The sequence below is a fragment of the Giraffa tippelskirchi genome, chromosome 5 (assembly GCF_054371585.1).
Source record: "Giraffa tippelskirchi isolate mGirTip1 chromosome 5, T2T-mGirTip1v1.2.pri, whole genome shotgun sequence".
Classification (NCBI taxonomy): Eukaryota; Metazoa; Chordata; class Mammalia; order Artiodactyla; family Giraffidae; genus Giraffa; species Giraffa tippelskirchi.
In genome coordinates, this window is record NC_137279.1 from 87710958 (window position 1) to 87728057 (window position 17100).

Below are 17100 nucleotides of genomic sequence, written 5' to 3' on the forward strand. Positions count from 1 at the left end.
TGGGAGAGGCAGTGTTTGGGGTGGGGTGTTTGTTGTGGAATGAGCTATTAATTTCCATTTCTACTCCATCTCTAGCCCCACTTCTTTAATCCTCACATAGTATTATAATATTTTATTTTCTAAAATACCAGATTGATAGTAAGTGACAAAACCTTCATCTCATGGTCAGGACTTGTTGGGGAGGAAGGAGGAAGAGAGTGGAATTTAATGTATTAACATTTTATTGTTAATACATATAAGAGGATGCTTCTTGTAACATATAAGAGGATGCTTCTGAACCAGCTGAACACCTTCCTCATTGACTGTTGCTGGGGGCAAGCCAAAATCACTGGTAGCAAGAGTAACCAGCTGACAGCTGCGGGAAACCACCAGTTCTTAAAAAACCACTCTGAAAGAGGTGGGTGAGGGGAAGGGGGGAACAACAATACTGAAAAACTTCCTCAGACAGGACCTTATATGGGGACAGGCCCTGAGTCCTTAAGTAGCTTTAGAAAGGAAAGGGAGGGGAGGAAATAGATTTAAGACATCCCTCACAGTCTTTGGGGAACCAACAACAAGCCCTGCAAATCCAGTAATAAATACACCAACAGTGACACACATTGACACACATGTTCAAATATAGATGCAAGTAAGCATTGAGAAGCTGAAAATGTGGAATTGAGGCCTGAAAATGGGTCAGAGGAAATAAATTAATTGACTTAATTCCCCTATGCAAATGAACTGTTCATCACACTTACCTGTTCAATAAATAAACCATTAGGTTATAAACCTGAATCAAATCATTCTTTCACAGTGTCTGGAAAGGACACAGATTTTTGGAGGTGGACTGAATCTAAGCTTTGCAAGAGCCAAGATGTAATAGCATGATCTTAAATTACTTGATCTCTGTTTCTTTATCTGTAAAATGGGTACACTATTATCTGCCTTATGGAGAGGTTGCCAGAACTTAAGAATATAATGATGTAAATGCTTGGCCCTGGGCCTGGCTTCTCGTAAGTGTCAATACATGCTGATTCTCTTCCCCTCAAATCTCTTCCGTTCCCTGTCCTCTTCCCACTTGTGCGTTAGCATGAGAAAATAAGGACCAAGGAATTTTCTAGGTCAGATCTAAAATTTTGTTAAAATTTGTGCCAGAAGTTCTAGGTTACATTCAGGGGATAATAAAAAGGAAGACATGGTTTCTGTTCTCAGAGAGTTCATAGTCTGATGGCTCAGACATCTGGGTAAGACAAAGATTCCAGACATGTGTGACAGGTGCCATGATAGAGGGGGGTCATAGACTATGAGGTCACAGAAGTGTTCCTAGAGGTGTCTGCTTCCCCTTTGAGAAGTAAGCTGTAAGTGCTTGTGGAGAGTAGGGTAGTGGTGGAAGAAGAAAGAATTTCTGCTTGCTAGGTCAGCTCCCAAGCTCTTCTTCGTTATGCAAAATCAAAATAAAGCGAACAGACTTGAAGCTGGTGGATAATACCTGTAAGGAACTGAGTAGAGTTGGAAGGGGTAGTTTTGGGAAGAAGCTACCATCTCAGTAGAAGATGTTAAGTGGAAGAGGAGGATTTTAAAGACATTGAGCTGTGCATTAAAATGTGCTCTTGCTTCCCTCTCCCTTCCCCCATGCCTCTGACGTCTACTAGAGAAACTAACTAGAGATTTGTTGTTGTTGTTGTTGCTGTTTAGTCACTAAGTCGTGTCCGACTCCCGACTCTTTTGCAACCGCATGGACTGTAGCCTGCCAGGCTCCCCTTTCCATGGAATTCTCCAGGCAAGAATAATGGAGTGGGCTGCCATTTCCTTCTCCAGGAGATCTGCTCGATCCAGGGATTGAACCTATGTCTCCTACATTGACAAGTGGATTCTTTACCACTGAGCCACCAGGGAAGCCCAAGTAGAGATTTAAATTATTATTTTTTTTAATTATTAGACTGAGTTTCTTCTATTACGTTGTGTGTCATGACTGGGCCTCTAGGGGCCCCATGATTTATTCAGAATACAAAAAGGCAGGATGTTGTGGTAGAAACCAGCATATTAGAATTCAAGATTTCAGAAATGTAGCAGTTCTAGATGATGACTAAGCCCAGGGTGTGGCCAGCATGAAAAGGAGTGGAGGTGAAGTTTCCTGAAAACAGGGAGCTTGCAAATGAATGTAGAGGAGTTGTCAGAAGATGGTAGATATGAGGGATAGAAGGTGAAAATCAGTTTTACAAGAGTAGAACACCATGGAGGGGCAGAGGCTCAGAGGAAAAGTCCTCTGGATGAGATATATATCTATATTAGTATATATATATATATATCTGTATAAGTCTATCTTTTCCATTATACAGTGAGACCTTTAAAAAAAAAAGTAGGGCTTTTACTTGTCTCCTACTTTGTGCTCAAAATTCAGATATATTGAATATCCCCTGTTTGCTGGCCCCTTCCCATACTTCTCACTAATTATCACAAAACCCTTTAAGACGTGTTCACTGTACAGATGAACCCAGAGAGTGTATTGCTCAACATCACATAGCCAGAGGTTTCAAAGCTGCCATTGTGGGACTTCCCTGATGGTCCAGTGGTTAAAAATCTGCCTTGCAATGCAGGGGACATGGGTTCAATCCCTGATTGGGGAACTAAGATCCCACATGCCTTGGAGCAACTGAGCCTGTATGCTGCAACTCCTGAGCCCACACACCACAACTAGAGAATCCGTGCAACACAGTGAAAGATTCCACATGATGCAAAGAAGACCTGACACAGTCAAAAAAAAAAAAAAAAGTTGCTATTGTACTCAAATCCAGTATTATATAATTTTAAGCCTTCACAGGCACATAAAACTTATTAAGTCCAAAGTTTAACTTGTCATCGCTACTGTTTCCTCCAAATTTGCCTCTTCTAAGTTTTGTTTCTCATTAAATGTCCATTGGTCCACATCAGAAATCCAAGATTCATCTTGGAGCCTTCTAACGCCCTGACTTGGCACATGCCATCAATCACCAAGTCCTATTTGCCTCCCAAAAGTTCTCAACGGTGTCTTCTTCCCTCTAGTCCCACTGAAATTACCTTACTTTGCATGAGCTTCATTTCACTCCTGGATTTCTGCAGTAACCTTAATAGGTCCCTGCTTCCAGCCTTGACCACTCTGATAATGCTCCACATTTCCACCGGAGCAGACTTCCTAAAATCTCTGTTTTGAGCATTTTAATGCCTTCATCTTGCCCTCAGGATAAAAATCTCTTTTACTGTGGCTTATGGACTCTTTCATTATCTGGCACCTATTTACCTCGTCAGTCTCATCTCTCATCATTCCCCTCACCCTATTGTTTAGCTCTACTGATCCATTTTTTAATTTCCCCAGTGCCCTAATTTATTCCTCATCTTCAGACTGCACTATGGTTTTCTTGGTCTAGAACACAATCCGTTAAAAGATAATTTTCAGAAAAGGGTAAAATTATAACTCTCACTCTGTAAAAACTTATTCTGACACTTGTTAAAATGGTAAGAAAGATTTTATTCAGGATTATCGCAATAGGGCCAACACTATCCCAATCAGAGAGAGATTGGATTCAACTCTGAATACAGTTGTTGCTCTAACGGTCTGGGAGTGAGCAACAAAAATGAAGACAGAACACGAAATATGGTGCAATGGGTCAGGGGACCCTGCAGCCTCTACTGGACTGAGCTGCAGAGTCCACTCTGAGTCCAGCTTTTATTCCTAATTGTAGACCACAAGACTTTCTCAGGTCTTATCTTTCTCAAGACACATGCTGTTTCAATCACATGCTCCTAAATGTCATGGACTACATTGACAGAGTCCAGATCTCCTTGTTTTTACCCCAGACTTCTCCCTTCTGGGCTAGTCTTGGGAACAATTAGCAAGTGAGTAAGCAGCATTCATGCCTGACTTGGATCCGGTGTTCCAAGGTTCATGCTTTCATGATCCCAGTCATACTCCCTTCTGGGTCTGGCCTTGGGGTTTGTAACAAGGCTATTATTCTAAGAAAAATATGAAAGATAATCATTAACATAGTTTCTTAATATATGCTGTTTTTCCAGGTGCTATTTCTGTGGAATTTCTCAAGGCTGTGAAAGTACATTATTAGGAATTCCCGCTACATACAGTAAGGACAAATGGATATTTATAGCCAATGAGCAGAATGAGAGCGTCAATGGATGGAAAATTACATCAAGGATAGGAAGATTCTTGCTAAACCAACTTAGAATTCTTGCTAAAAGCAGGCCAAGGAGATCAGAAATTAAGGGTAAGGGGATTCTTGCTAAATTGATATCAGATTCTTCCTAAAAATGGCTACAGGCCCAAGGATGAGGTCTATTGGAAAAGAGGGCTCAGGGGGCCTGTTTAAAATTTGGTCAAGGAGAGAGTTTTTGTTAATACACATATAAAAATGAACACCTGTTAAAGGCTTTATTTAACTCACAAGGAAACAAGCAGAAGACTCTTGAGAGTCCCTCAGACAGCAAGGAGATCAAACCAGTCAATTCCAAAGGAAGTCAACCTTGAATATTCATTGGAAGGACTGATGCTGAAGCTGAAGCTCCAATACTTTGGCCACCTGATGCGAAGAGCTGACTCACTGGAAAAGACCCTGATGCTGGGAAAGGCTGAAGGCGGAGGAGAAGGGGATGACAGAAGATGAGATGGTTGGATGGCATCGTTGACTCAATGGACATGCGTTTGAGCAAGCCCCAGGAGATGGTGAAGGACAGGGAAGACTGGCATGCTGCAGACCATGGGGTCGCAAAGAGATAAACACGACTGAGCAACTGAACAAAAGAATAGACACATTTATGTAGATCAGGGATACAGAAATATGAAAATGGAGGCAAAACTGTTTTTTCCACAAAGTTGGGAGGAGGGGGTTAATTGAACTTCTGTCAGACAACAGAATTTACATTGGGTCAGTTACCTACAGAGCTGTAAAATAGCCACATGGAAACAGAAACTTACACCACAGAAGGACATGCTTTGGACAAGTACTTTAGGTTTCCTGGGAAATCTTTCCCAAACTTCAACTTGTGAATGAGGGGCAATTTCTAGGTTATCATATTTATTATACTATATTGTGTGTAACCCTCCCATCCCCACATAAGAACATGAGCTTTTTGAGGCAGACACTGTGAGTTATTCAAGTTTTCTCAGTGTGATCATCTGCTTCTAAGAAGCATAATATCCGAAGGGGGTAGTAGAAGCCACAAGATAAACATATTGCATATTAATGGCGCTTCCGTCTTATTCTAACATCTGAGGAAAGGCATTTTTACATTAAAGCAGACGCTGCCCTTCCCTTCATACTCAATGTTTCCTTGTTTTAGTAACCACTTCTATTTCAAGGCCTGAGGGATACCTTGGGGATACAAAAATGTGCCAAAGTGGTCTGCAAAGATGTACCCCAAGCAGAAAAAAGTTTTGATAATAAGTGGCACTAGGTTGCAGGGGGGGCCACTGACACATTGAGAATCATATTCAGACCAGTCTGGGGTGATAGGTCTTCTGACACACTGGCCTCTCGGTCCTTCTTGGCTCCAAGGAAGGTCCTGGTTTGACCCGCTGTTTTTATAAGTCTAGGGGTGGGGACTGGACATGGAACAACAGACTGCTTCCAATTGGCAAAGGAGTACGTCAAGACTGCATATTGTCACACTGCTTATTTAACTTATATGCAGAGTACATCAAGCAAAATGCCAGGCTGGATGAAGCACAAGCTGGAATCAAGGGAGAAATATCAATAACCTCAGATATGTAGATGACACCACCTTTATGGCAGAAAGCGAAGAACTAAAGAGCCTCTTGATTCTGAAAGTGAAAGAGGAGAGTGAAAAAACTAGATTAAAACTCAGCATTCAGAAAACTAAGATCATGGCATCCAGTCCCATCACTTCATGGCAAATAGATGGGCAAACAATGGAAACCGTGACAGACTTTATTTTTGGGGGCTCCAAAATCACTGCAGATGGTGAATGCAGCCATGAAATTAAAAGACATTTGCTCCTTGGAAGAAAAGTTATGACCAACCTAGACAGCATATTAAAAAGCAGAGATATTACTTTGCCAACAAAGGTCCATCTAGTCAAAGCTATGGTTTTTCCAGTAGTCATGTATGGATGTGAGAGTTGGATGTTAAAGAGAGCTGAGCGCCGAAGATTTGATGCTCTTGACCTGCGGTGTTGCAGAAGACTCTTGAGAGTCCCTTGGACTGCAAGATCAAACCAGTCCATCCTAAAGGAAATCAGTCTTCAATATTCATTGGAAGGACTGATGCTGAAGTTGAAACTCCAATACTTTGGCCAACTTATGCGAAGAACTGACTCATTTGAAAAGACCCTGATGCTGGGAAAGATTGAAGGCGGGAGAAGGGAACAACAGAGGATGAGATGGTTGGATGGCATCACCGACTCAATGGACATGTTTGGGCAAGCTCCAGGAGTTGGTGAAGGACAGGGAAGCCTGGCACGCTGCAGTCCATGAGGTCGCAAAGAGTCGGACACGACTCAGAGGCTGAATTGAGGGGTGGGAAATGGAATCCTGCTAGGAGTCGGTCCAGTGGGGGAGAGCCCCTGCACGGGGTCCCAAAGGGTCGAGCCTCTCGTTGCCTGTGGCCTGAAGGGAGCCCCACGGTCCCCGCGGTGCTCAGACCCTGCGCTCCACGCCTGGGCGGCTCCCCTCCGAGGCCCCGCCCCGTGACGTGAGGCCCCGCCCCCGCGGCGCCCGCTTCCAAGATGGCGGCGGCGACTCCTGCCCGGCTGTCCGGTTGGCGGTGACGACGGGCGGCAGAAGGCCAGGTGTGTAGGCTGGAGATGGTGGGGTGAGAGGCCCTGGAGAAAGGTTTGGTAGATTGGGAAGGTGAGAAGTTTTGGATAAAGGCTGTAAACAGCCTTGAGCAAGGAGGGGGACCTAAATGCAAGTCCGGACAGAGGCCGGTGGGCTCACTTTGCAAGGTAGACTAATCGCCAGAGGAGGTTGGCGTGGGATGAGATGAGGCTGCTCCGAAAGAACTGGGTCGTAACCTCTTCCAGACCGTTGGTCACGCCCCTCTAGGTGAGCTAGCCCAGTTTCCTCTGACAGGTTCTGCCCAGCCCTCCCTCTCCTTATCTCATTTCATCAATAACCCTGATCCCCACCCTCGCTAAGATGGAGAAAGGTAGAAGAAGGTAGAGGACGCTACCCCCATCCTATTTCCTGCCGCGCTCCGGGGTTGTTTGCTTGCAGCTCCCAGGTGGTCACCTCCCTGCACCTGCGGAGCTAGCTCTCATAAATGTGAAGAACGGAAAGGAGCCAGTTCCTCCGCCCTGGGTTCTCTTGAGGCCACTTCACAGTCCTGTTAGGACTGCCTCACCCAGATCTCCAGTAGTTGCCCTGTCCCCACTCCCCAAACAGGCTGGTCCTGTTGGGGTGGGGGATGGTTAAATACCGAGTGAATCTGACACGCTATAGGATGGCTGGGGCAGAGCCGGGGACCTAGCATCTCCTGCTCCACCCCTTTTCTCTCCAACCACTTTCCCTTGCTGGCTTACCCAGCTGGGAAACCGGCTTCACCCTGTTCCTGCTCTCTGCCCCTCTGAGGGTGGCTGGCTATCCTTGACCACTTCTGTTCCAGCTGGTCCCAAGATTGCTGTTGGAGTGCTGGATGGAGCCTGTCTCTGTCCTCTGTTACATTTCCAATTTTATATAATGCTTCACATCTCTGCTCCCCCGGGACCTCCTGAAGTTCCCATGATCCTGAAGAAGACAGTTTGAATCTAGGTGAGTCTATCTCTCCCCCTTTAAAATTGGAAGGAATGTTCTCCAGAGAATGCTCTGGAATGGCCTTGGGACCTGAATGATGTAAGCATTCTTGGGGGTGGGGACTGAGTAGGTGGTAGGAGTGGTTTGAGGGATGGGTGGTAGAGAGTGAAACTTAGGCTGGAAGTGACAGGTGGTGCGGCCTGCTGATGGTTACATTCTATTTCTTTCTGTATACCTGTGTGCTCCCTTCTGTGACTTTGTTCTTTTCCTTTTTCCTCTTTACCCCTGCCCACCACCTTCATCAATACCCAACGATCTCTCTGCTGGCATGCTGTCTTCCTGCCCCCCCAGAACTCTCCTCTCTCTTTCATCCAGACCTCAGTGCAGGATGTTGCGGAGGTTGCTGGAGCGGCCCTGCACACTGGCCCTGCTTGTGGGCTCCCAGCTGGCAGTCATGATGTACCTGTCGTTGGGGGGCTTTCGAAGCCTCAGTGCCCTCTTTGGCCGAGAGCAGGAGCCGACATTTGACTATTCTCATCCCCATGATGTCTACAGTAACCTCAGTCACCTGCCTGGGGCCCCTGTTGCCCCAGGGGGCCTCCCAGCTCCTCAAGGCCTGCCATACTGTCCAGAACGATCTCCTCTCTTAGGTGAGTGCAGAAGGAAGGCAGAAGTGAAGGCAAGGCCAAAGTGTGGGGACAGGGAGGCTTGGACAAGTATAGAATGGGAGCAGTGGGTCTTCAAACTGGAGGGTCATGGAACTGGAAGATAGCTAATGTTGAGATAGAATGGACTCTAAATTTGGAGTTTCGACTGGGTTCTTTGATTGAGCCACAACTTTCCATTGCCTGCCTGGTTATGAGCTCTTCTTGCCTCAGGGTAGCATTAGGAGTTAGTTGGAAGTCCTGTTCTTTCCACCTGCTAACTGTAAGCTGCCAACCTTGTGAGACAGGGGAGAGTTAAGGAACCCTAAAATAAGGCAGGCTAGGTGAGGAGCCTTCACCTTCCAGACTTTGCAAAGTTGTCCCAATGATGGGGAACTCAAGGTTTTGTGAGATTTCTGAGCAAGCCCTTGGGGGAGCTGAGTCCCAGAATCAGACTGCCAGGGAGAGTTCTCCTTGACCTTCTAATCCCTGACCTTGTCATTCCCTCCCGACAGTGGGCCCCATATCCGTGTCCTTTAGCCCAGTACCGTCACTGGCAGAGATTGTGGAGAGGAATCCCCAGGTGGGACCGGGGGGCCGATACCGCCCTGCAAGGTGTGAGCCCCGGTCCCGGACAGCCATCATTGTGCCCCACCGTGCACGGGAGCACCACCTGCGCCTGCTGCTCTACCACCTGCATCCGTTCCTGCAGCGCCAGCAGCTTGCTTATGGCATTTATGTCATCCACCAGGTACTCCCAGTTCCCACACCACTGTGATACCACTGTGATTTTCTTTTTTATAAGGAAGCCTCAAGCAAATTCCACTCCACTCTCATATAATGGGTCTGAAAATAATTAAAAGAAGGTCAGACTGTGGAATGTAAGAAAGCAGCAGCTTGCACTGCTCTGCCAACATGTTAGCCCATGCTTCTTCTTAAGGATATTCCCATTGTCCTGTAATCTTCCATGATTTTTCCATTGTTGAATTTGGAAGTGGATAGCTTTGGGCTAAAGTTCTGGTTCTGCCATTTGTTCCATATGTGACCTTGAGCAAGACACCCAACCTGCTAAAATGAGACAAAGAGTGGTAACCAATATACCACCTATTTCACATGGTTGTTGGGATTAAATGCTAAATAGTAGCATGTATGTGTCAGGCACATATGTGTGTTAGTCGTTCAGTCATGTCCAATTCTTTGCGACCCCATGGACTCTGCCAGCCAGGCTCTTCTGTCCATGGGAATCTTGAGGCAAGAATACAGGAGTGGGTTGCCATTCCAGGGGATCTTCCTGACCCAGAGATTGAACTCGGGTCTCCTGCATTGCAGGCAGGCTCTTTACCGTCTGAGCCACAGGGAAGCCCATCCAGCACATACTGATGCCCAAACATTTTTTGTTGAATGCAAAAACAAAGAAGTTGTCTTTCTCTTCATCCTCTTTATCCCATAACCCACTTTGACTTCCCTGCTTCCACTTTTATGCTTCTTCTCCATGCCACCTATAGACCTAGTTGGTCCTCCTCCATTATCTTCCAGGCTGGAAATGGAACATTTAACAGGGCAAAGCTGCTGAATGTTGGGGTGCGGGAGGCCCTGCGTGATGAAGAATGGGACTGCTTGTTCCTGCATGATGTGGATCTCCTGCCAGAGAACGACCACAATCTGTATGTGTGTGACTCCCGAGGACCTCGGCATGTCGCTGTCGCCATGAACAAGTTTGGATACAGGTAGAGGGCACGTGAAGGTCCTGGAAGCAGAGTAGTCCACCATCCAGTGGAAGGAGGAGGGGTGGCTCCCAGAAGACATGTGAAATCCAAGGATCTTTCTCTCCCCAGCCTCCCGTATCCCCAGTACTTTGGCGGGGTCTCGGCCCTCACTCCTGACCAGTACCTGAAGATGAATGGCTTCCCCAATGAATATTGGGGCTGGGGTGGTGAGGATGATGACATTGCTACCAGGTCAGACTTCTTGCCACCACCTTCTTCCTTAACCCCAGCCTGGATCCCTGTCCTCTAAGACCACCTCTAGCCATAGTCTTTTAACACTAATTTAGCTCCCTGGTCCTGAATGGTGCCTATTCCTCTCCCTTATCTTTTCAGTCTACCCAGGTCAGTCTTTGCATGCTGCTCCCCCTTCTGTTATCCTTCAGTCCCTTAGACTTGGTTAGTAACATTCCCGGGAGAGAAGACAAGATCAATACAATCAATCCCAATAGTATCATGGGATTCCAGAGCTGGAAAGGGGCCTAGAGACTGTTTAGTCCTGCCTCTGCTAGGATTGCATCCAAACCACTTCCTGCAGAGCTGGAAGAGGAAAGGCTTTGCTCCACATAGTCCAGAATCACTTTTTTTTTTTTTTCAAATAAAGGACCTGTGCCATTGGCATGATGCCAGCTTATTTTTAGCATGTGAAACATTTTGACCTTCAGCCTCAGCTGACCCAATTTCACATGTCATTTGACTATTTGGGCTTGATATGCTGGGCCCCTTGCCTCTCCTCCCACTTTGTCCTCTGGGATGACATCTCTATGAATTCTTGTCTTCTGTATGTATGTAAAGCACCCAGCAATTTCTAAATGTTATGTATTCTTTCAGTACCTTCCCCAGCCATCCTCACTTCTTGCTTCTGTGTATCAGAATTGGAGTTCATTTCTTTCCAGATCCTGAGTTCTTGGTTCCACCCTTTTCTTAAATGTAGGTAGGGGGTAGGAGTGCAGCAGAGCTGAGGCCGCTCCGCCACTAATCTCAGTAAGAATGGCTGAGCTTGGGTCTGTGGTTCCCAGTCTTGTCCTACCTTTTTTGACAAAATGGTTCCTCTCCCTGTCCTTTCCAGACAGCAAAGGCAGCTCCTGGGAGCCATTTAGGAAACAAAGGTGGGAGGTGCAAACCTACCTCTGCCAATTGTTTATAGGCCCTAGGGTGCCTGCACTAGGCCCTGAGGATTTGGAGACAACCAGCTTTTACATTCTCTTCAGCCTTTCCTTCTGTTTGACTTTTCTGTTCGCCCTTCCAGTACTTGGCCCTTTGTCTTGGCCCTTTGTCGAGTTAGTAATAGTTATTGTTTGTGTAAAGAAACATGCAATTCCTCCCTTGCTGGCCTTAGCTCTTCTTGCTCACCTGTCAGCAGCTTTCTTCCACTCTGGATCCTCCAAGGTGTCCTCGCTTTTCCCATAGGGTTCGCTTGGCTGGGATGAAGATCTCTCGTCCCCCCACTTCTGTGGGACACTATAAGATGGTGAAGCACCGAGGAGATAAGGGCAACGAGGAAAATCCCCACAGGTAGGACGGGAGGGTTGCCTGGGAATTATTAGTGAATCCTCAGGGCTCTACACCCTAGCCAGGCAGCTCATAAAAGTTTCTAGATTCCTGGCTGTTCCTTTCCGGGTCTTAGTCTCCAATCTCTAACCCTCAGATTTGACCTCCTGGTCCGTACCCAGAATTCCTGGACTCAAGATGGAATGAACTCACTGACATACCAATTGCTGTCTCGAGAGCTGGGCCCTCTCTATACCAACATCACAGCAGACATTGGAACTGACCCTCGGGGTCCCCGGACTTCCTCTGGTCCCCATTACCCGCCTGGTTCCTCCCAAGCCTTCCGTCAGGAGATGCTGCAGCGCCGGCCGCCAGCCAGGCCTGGCCCTCTGCCTACTGCCAACCACACAGCTCCCCATGGTTCACACTGACTCCTTCTTAATCATGAAACTGAATCTTTCTCACTTTAATCATGAAACTGAATCAGAGGGGTTATATTTTCCCCACCCTCAGCTCCTCACTGCTCTTAGATGGATGTGGGGGAACTGAACTTTACTGCTGTGCTGGGGGCAGGGGCCTCTCCTCACTGCTGGACTGGAGCTGGGCTCCTCTGGCCCTGGGGGTCTTTCTTTCTAGGGTCACCTGCCAGGGCTTATGACTGTGAATCCTTGATGTCATGACTTATGTGATGACTCCTAGGAGTCCCCTGCCCATGGGGTAGGAGCAGGGCTGGACCCCAAATCCCTTCTTCTTCCATGGAGAGAAGAGTGATCTGGCTTCTCCCAGGACCTCTGTGAATATTTATTCTATTTATGGTTCCCAGGAAGTGTGTTTGAAGGAAGCCCCTCCCTGGGTACTTTCTGCCAGTAATGGAGTAGCTCCCTCTTTTGGACCTGGCTCAGGGGGCTGGGATTTTGATATATTTTCTAATAAAGGACTTTGTCTTGCCTCTGCTTCTGCTTTCTGCATCCCAGGCACTCTTTGCCTATCTTTGGTCACCCACCCCCACCTTCTGCCCTTGGATGACAGAACAGCCAGACCAAGCCAAGCTTTAGCAACTTTTATTTTCATGGGTGAGAGAATCCCTGCCACCAGGGGCAAAAAGAGTGGGAGCTGAGGATCAACTGTTAGGTTCTGTGCCCAAGACACGGGCTGCTGCCTGACGCCCACTCTCTATACAATCATTGACAGCAACCCCCTCATAGGAGGCTCCGGCCAGAGTCAAAGGCAGTTTCTGAGCAGCCAGGAACTGGGCAGCTGACTCTGAAAGGAAAGATAAAAGGAATATTACAGCTGGGGGTCTATTTTCATGGCTCTTCTCAGCCCAGCTGCTTTCTCAACTTACCCAATTTTTGCCAGTGGCCTAATGTATACTGGGGGATAGAGTTCTGGGGAGAGAAAAAGGGATACATGGAAAACATTATTATTGATATCCCAGGCCTCGCTGCTACGTTCTACGGGGTCACAAAGAGTCAGACACGACTTAATAACTGAACAACAACAGGCCTGGATAGACAATGACAAATAGATCAGTCTCTGCCTCCAAGGCTTGCCTCTACTAGGTAGCTGGAGAGTGTTCACCTTGTGTTACCATCTCACCTTGTGTAGATGGACCAAGCAGTGACTTGGTGGCTCATTCAGTCCTAGTTGTGTGGCAACAGCTTTCTCTGCCTCCTGTTGGAACAGCTCCTGAGATAAGACACAGCCCCTGGCTTCCAGTGTCTGTAACCAGGAACCTCCCAGCATCACCTAAGGAGGGAATATGGCACTGACCAGCCTGGCCTTACTGCACTGGGGCAGAGAAGAGCCCTTTGGAAACCCCCACTAAGCATGGCTGCCTTCTCTCACAGTCAGCCTGAGGCCAGGGGAGCTCCCATCCTGCTCAGGGAAAGCAATGGAGTCATACACAATTCCCAGGACAACTGGATCTTCGAAGGATGGCACCAAATGTCCAAATCCCTGGAGAAAACAAACAGCCTGGGTCAGGAAGGAAGGGTTCCAGCTGAGCCCATGTCTGTCTCTCCTCCTCTTCTGGGTCACACCTGGACAGGCAGACAAGCTCCTTGGTACTGCAGATTCACCACAGCCACAGACACAGCAGTGATGGTACTCAGGGCCTGGGCCAGAGGTGTGGCCTCAGCAGGGAGCAGCTTGCTGAGCACTGGAGGAGAGAGAAGCCTGCCTCAGGAGGCATTCCCAGTGCAGTTTTAGCCACCCTCCTTAGGATGAGACCCCCAAAAGGATGAGCAGTTCAAGGGCATGGTATGGTCCCGTTGGCCCAGGAAGAAGCTAGGTTCCTCACCCTGGCTGGGGAAGGGGAGGGTGGCTATCCCATTACCTGAAGCTGGAATGGCACTAATAATGTGGTCAGCCTCCAGGCTGCTGTCCCCTAGAGACACCTGAAAGGATGAAAACATTAAAAGAAATCATGGGAATTTTGCCTCAGTTTCCCAGCATCCAAGTGGCAGGAGAGAGACTGGATGCTAACTCAGGATGAAGAGACTGACTATGTAGTCAAAACAAAAATCATCCCCGTTACACCAGCAAGTGGGCCAGACAAAAAAGACAATGGGCCAATTTGAAATGTTTAGTGGAGCTGGGTGGTTCTTTCCCTTAGCTGGGAGCCACTTATATATAAGCACTGCTTCTATCCACAGATCTGGATCAAATGGTCTTGGAGGAAGGTCCACAAATAAGGCCTAAGAACCTGGGGTAGCCCATATTTAAGCATCTTCTAGGACAGAAGAAAAAGGGAAACTCCAGTCCTGGAGTTTAAACAAAGATGAAAACTAACACACAGGTTCATTACAGTCCAGGAGGCTCTCCTACCTTCCAGCGCCCTTCTGCCTGGAGACTGAGCCCACAGACTGGCTGGCCTTGGAGAACACTGACACCCCTACTAGTCAGGTGGGCGTTGAGGGCCTGGGGCAGTATCTCCAGCCCTCCACGGAGTGACCACTGGCTCCAGCGCTCAGCCCGAGCTTGGCGAATAAGTGCTGAGTCCAGCTGTGGGCCCCGCCCTGCAGAGGAGGAAGCAGAGAAGAATCATTATTTTAGCACCCCTTGCCTCCAGTCCCTCAGTCTGGCAGTCTTTAATAATATCTTCAACCCTTAAACCAACTGCCCCCTCACCTGCCCCCAGCAGCAGCCCCAGTAATATGGAGCGATGGGTTTGCTCAGCTTGGAAGAGACTGGGAAAGCAGGACCTGATGCTGAGCTCACGGCTGTTGCCTGCAAACACTCCACGGCAGAGACTGTCCATGGCTAGAGACGCCACCTTAAGGGTGAGACTAGGATTGAGAGGCCAAGGAATAAACTGCACTAATTTCCACTAATCCCTGCTTGGTAGGGAATGGGGGCAGCATGGGTTTACTTGGAAAGCAGTTTGGCTATAACAGATGGATGGGAAGGAAGTGAAGGCATTCACCTCAACACTGAGTTTGGGGGGCTACTGGGTATGAAGAGAAGAGGGCATTTTCAGAGGCTACATAAGAGGAGACCCTAGTGGTAGATTTGGGCCCTAGTGGTAGATTTGCAGCTGGTTTAGAAGGGGAGGGATTTGGGGGCTTCTGGGTGGTGTTACCTCAGAACCAAGGCGGCGCTGGGCAAAACTGTGCACAGTCTCATCAGGGTCTTTGCCACGAGGGGTGGTCAAATCCCTCAGCCCAGCCCAGAACAGAGGTTTGGAGAAGGGAGGTGAAGGGCGGAGGAGCCCCCTGTATGGAGGAAGGCACAGTGAAAAGGGAGCTCTGATTTACCTCCCCAGCTCCAGGGGATCATTTTCATTCACTTGGCCCCTTTTGCTGGTAGGGCTGACAGACTGGGAGATGAGGAAATGGAAGGGATGTGAGGATAAGGGCAAAGGAGAAGGATGGCAGTAAGGAAGTGATAACGTTACCTGATGCCAGAGGGCAAGGCATGCAGAGCACCACCCACATACAGGAACCTGTTCTGGGCAGCTGGATGGTCTCCCCGGACAGGCAATACTTCTGAGTCCAAGCCAAGCTCAGAAACCTGCTCTCCACACGTCCTCAAGAAGAGGATATACTAAGGAAAGGACTGGCCACCAAATCCACTTGCTCCTCTTAACTCTATCCTCTAGTGAAGGCCCCTCCGCAATCTCTCCTAGGCATTCTACAAGCCGCTCACCAGGAGCAGGGTCCGGGCTCCCAGGGCTCCCGCCGGCCGAATTCCTCGAGGTCCAAGTTCAAAAATAGCACCATCTGGCCCTCGTACTGAGCGGATCCAGCCTCCCAGGCGCTCGCTGCCCTCCACCAAGACCACCTGAGGACAAGAGGGAGATACTGCAGCCTACAGCCACAGCCGCGGCGGCATAAGGGGTCAGGAGAAAAAGGGGGCGGCGCATTCCCTCTTGCTGGAAATGGGAGAGAAGTAGTAAAGGAGCTCCCTCTGGCATCGTGGGGCCACTCACCTTGGGGGGACAGGGGGCCCGGCTCAGGTAATAACTGGCGGCCAAGCCGCTGATCCCTCCGCCCAGCACGACCACGGTCCGGCCCATGAAGAAACCTGCGGGTGAAGAGGCACTAGGGACAGGGTGACAGCAAGCAGCCTGCTCTCCAGAAAACCTGCGAGCTCCGCGTTCCACCCCCGGCCATTCGCTGCTTTCGGGGAAACCAAGAGCCGGCGGATGGGGTGGTGGAACTCTGAGGTCCCCTTCCAGAGCCTAGGACTCACCCACGAGGGGAACGAGAAAAATGAGGCGAAAGGAGGAGGTAGAGGTCTCAGCGCATCACCCCGCCGGCGTTCCGGGGGGACAGGGGAGGTGGATAAGGGCCACACCCACGCTATCTGCTCGCGCAGGGCTTGGGGATCCAAATGGACGCCTGTGTTCTGCAGCGCTTTCCCTCCCACCCCTCTCTAGGCCTAGTGCTTTCAGCCCGCTGCCTCCGCCCCCAAGCTTTTTGGTCTCTCCGACTCTCCGTCCATTCTAGTCTCGCTGACGCTCCAGCCTGTAGAAGGCGGTTCTCTGAAGCTGGAGATTAACTGCTTCGATGCCGGGTTGGAGAGAGCGGCCATATCCCGCAAGGCTTTCCCTTCAGGGCTGGATCGGCGAGAGCTGAATCCTGGTCAGCATTCCCCAGCTCGAGCTTCCCAGTCCCCACCTAGGGTGAGAACCCTGGAGGGAGGGTCCTATGAGCTTTGGTCGTAGGGAGAGTAGATAGGGACGCTGGAGGCTGCTCCGCGGGGAGGTGGCTCCATAAACAGCTCCTTGATGTTAGCAACAGCCTAGGCCTGGGGGAGCTAGGACGGCCCGGCAGCGTACCGTGTTTATCCACAGGGGTCCCTGGGTACCACGCTCTCGAGAGGCAACCCCCTACGCTGGCAAAACCCGTGGACCCCCGTGCCCGCACTCGAGCTCCAGGCTTCCTTACAGCTTTACGAGTCTCAAGTTTGCCTTCCCTCTTTTCCTCCCAATGTAAACCTTGGCATCAACGTGTTCTGGCCCCACACCCCTATCCCCACC

At 49.0% G+C, this 17100-nt stretch overlaps 2 protein-coding genes across 16 annotated transcripts; one reads left to right on the forward strand and one right to left on the reverse strand.

Annotated features, from left to right (window-relative positions):
- The first annotated feature begins 6693 nt into the window (after positions 1–6693).
- On the forward strand, positions 6694–12564 carry B4GALT3 (beta-1,4-galactosyltransferase 3). 4 transcript variants are annotated; one of them, XM_081485078.1, is made up of 8 exons: positions 6694–7030; positions 7590–7735; positions 8069–8367; positions 8877–9112; positions 9898–10088; positions 10197–10319; positions 11535–11639; positions 11773–12564. In XM_081485078.1, the coding sequence occupies exons 3-8, from the start codon at positions 8106–8108 to the stop codon at positions 12044–12046; spliced, it is 1191 nt and encodes a 396-aa protein (XP_081341204.1). In that variant the 5' UTR covers positions 6694–7030; positions 7590–7735; positions 8069–8105; the 3' UTR covers positions 12047–12564. The 4 variants fall into 4 exon arrangements, with proteins under 4 accessions (XP_081341204.1, XP_081341205.1, XP_081341202.1 ...); XM_081485079.1 differs by having other exon boundaries at positions 8093–8367; XM_081485076.1 differs by having other exon boundaries at positions 6694–6774.
- A 96-nt stretch (positions 12565–12660) lies between these two features.
- Positions 12661–17083, reverse strand: PPOX (protoporphyrinogen oxidase). 12 transcript variants are annotated; one of them, XR_014052164.1, is made up of 13 exons: positions 16311–16510; positions 16048–16142; positions 15765–15899; positions 15514–15629; positions 15199–15331; positions 14748–14892; positions 14445–14635; positions 13954–14014; positions 13658–13776; positions 13464–13574; positions 13215–13383; positions 12961–13003; positions 12661–12878 (listed from the first exon to the last, which is right to left on the reverse strand). XR_014052164.1 is itself a non-coding variant. In XM_081485066.1 (13 exons), exons 2-13 carry the CDS (start codon positions 16132–16134, stop codon positions 12736–12738), a joined length of 1434 nt encoding a protein of 477 aa, XP_081341192.1. In that variant the 5' UTR covers positions 16135–16142; positions 16900–17083; the 3' UTR covers positions 12661–12735. The 12 variants fall into 12 exon arrangements, 10 of the variants coding, with proteins under 10 accessions (XP_081341192.1, XP_081341190.1, XP_081341196.1 ...); XM_081485066.1 differs by lacking the exon at positions 16311–16510 and adding an exon at positions 16900–17083 and having other exon boundaries at positions 13215–13364; XM_081485064.1 differs by having other exon boundaries at positions 13215–13364.
- Between the last annotated feature and the right edge of the window lie 17 nt (positions 17084–17100).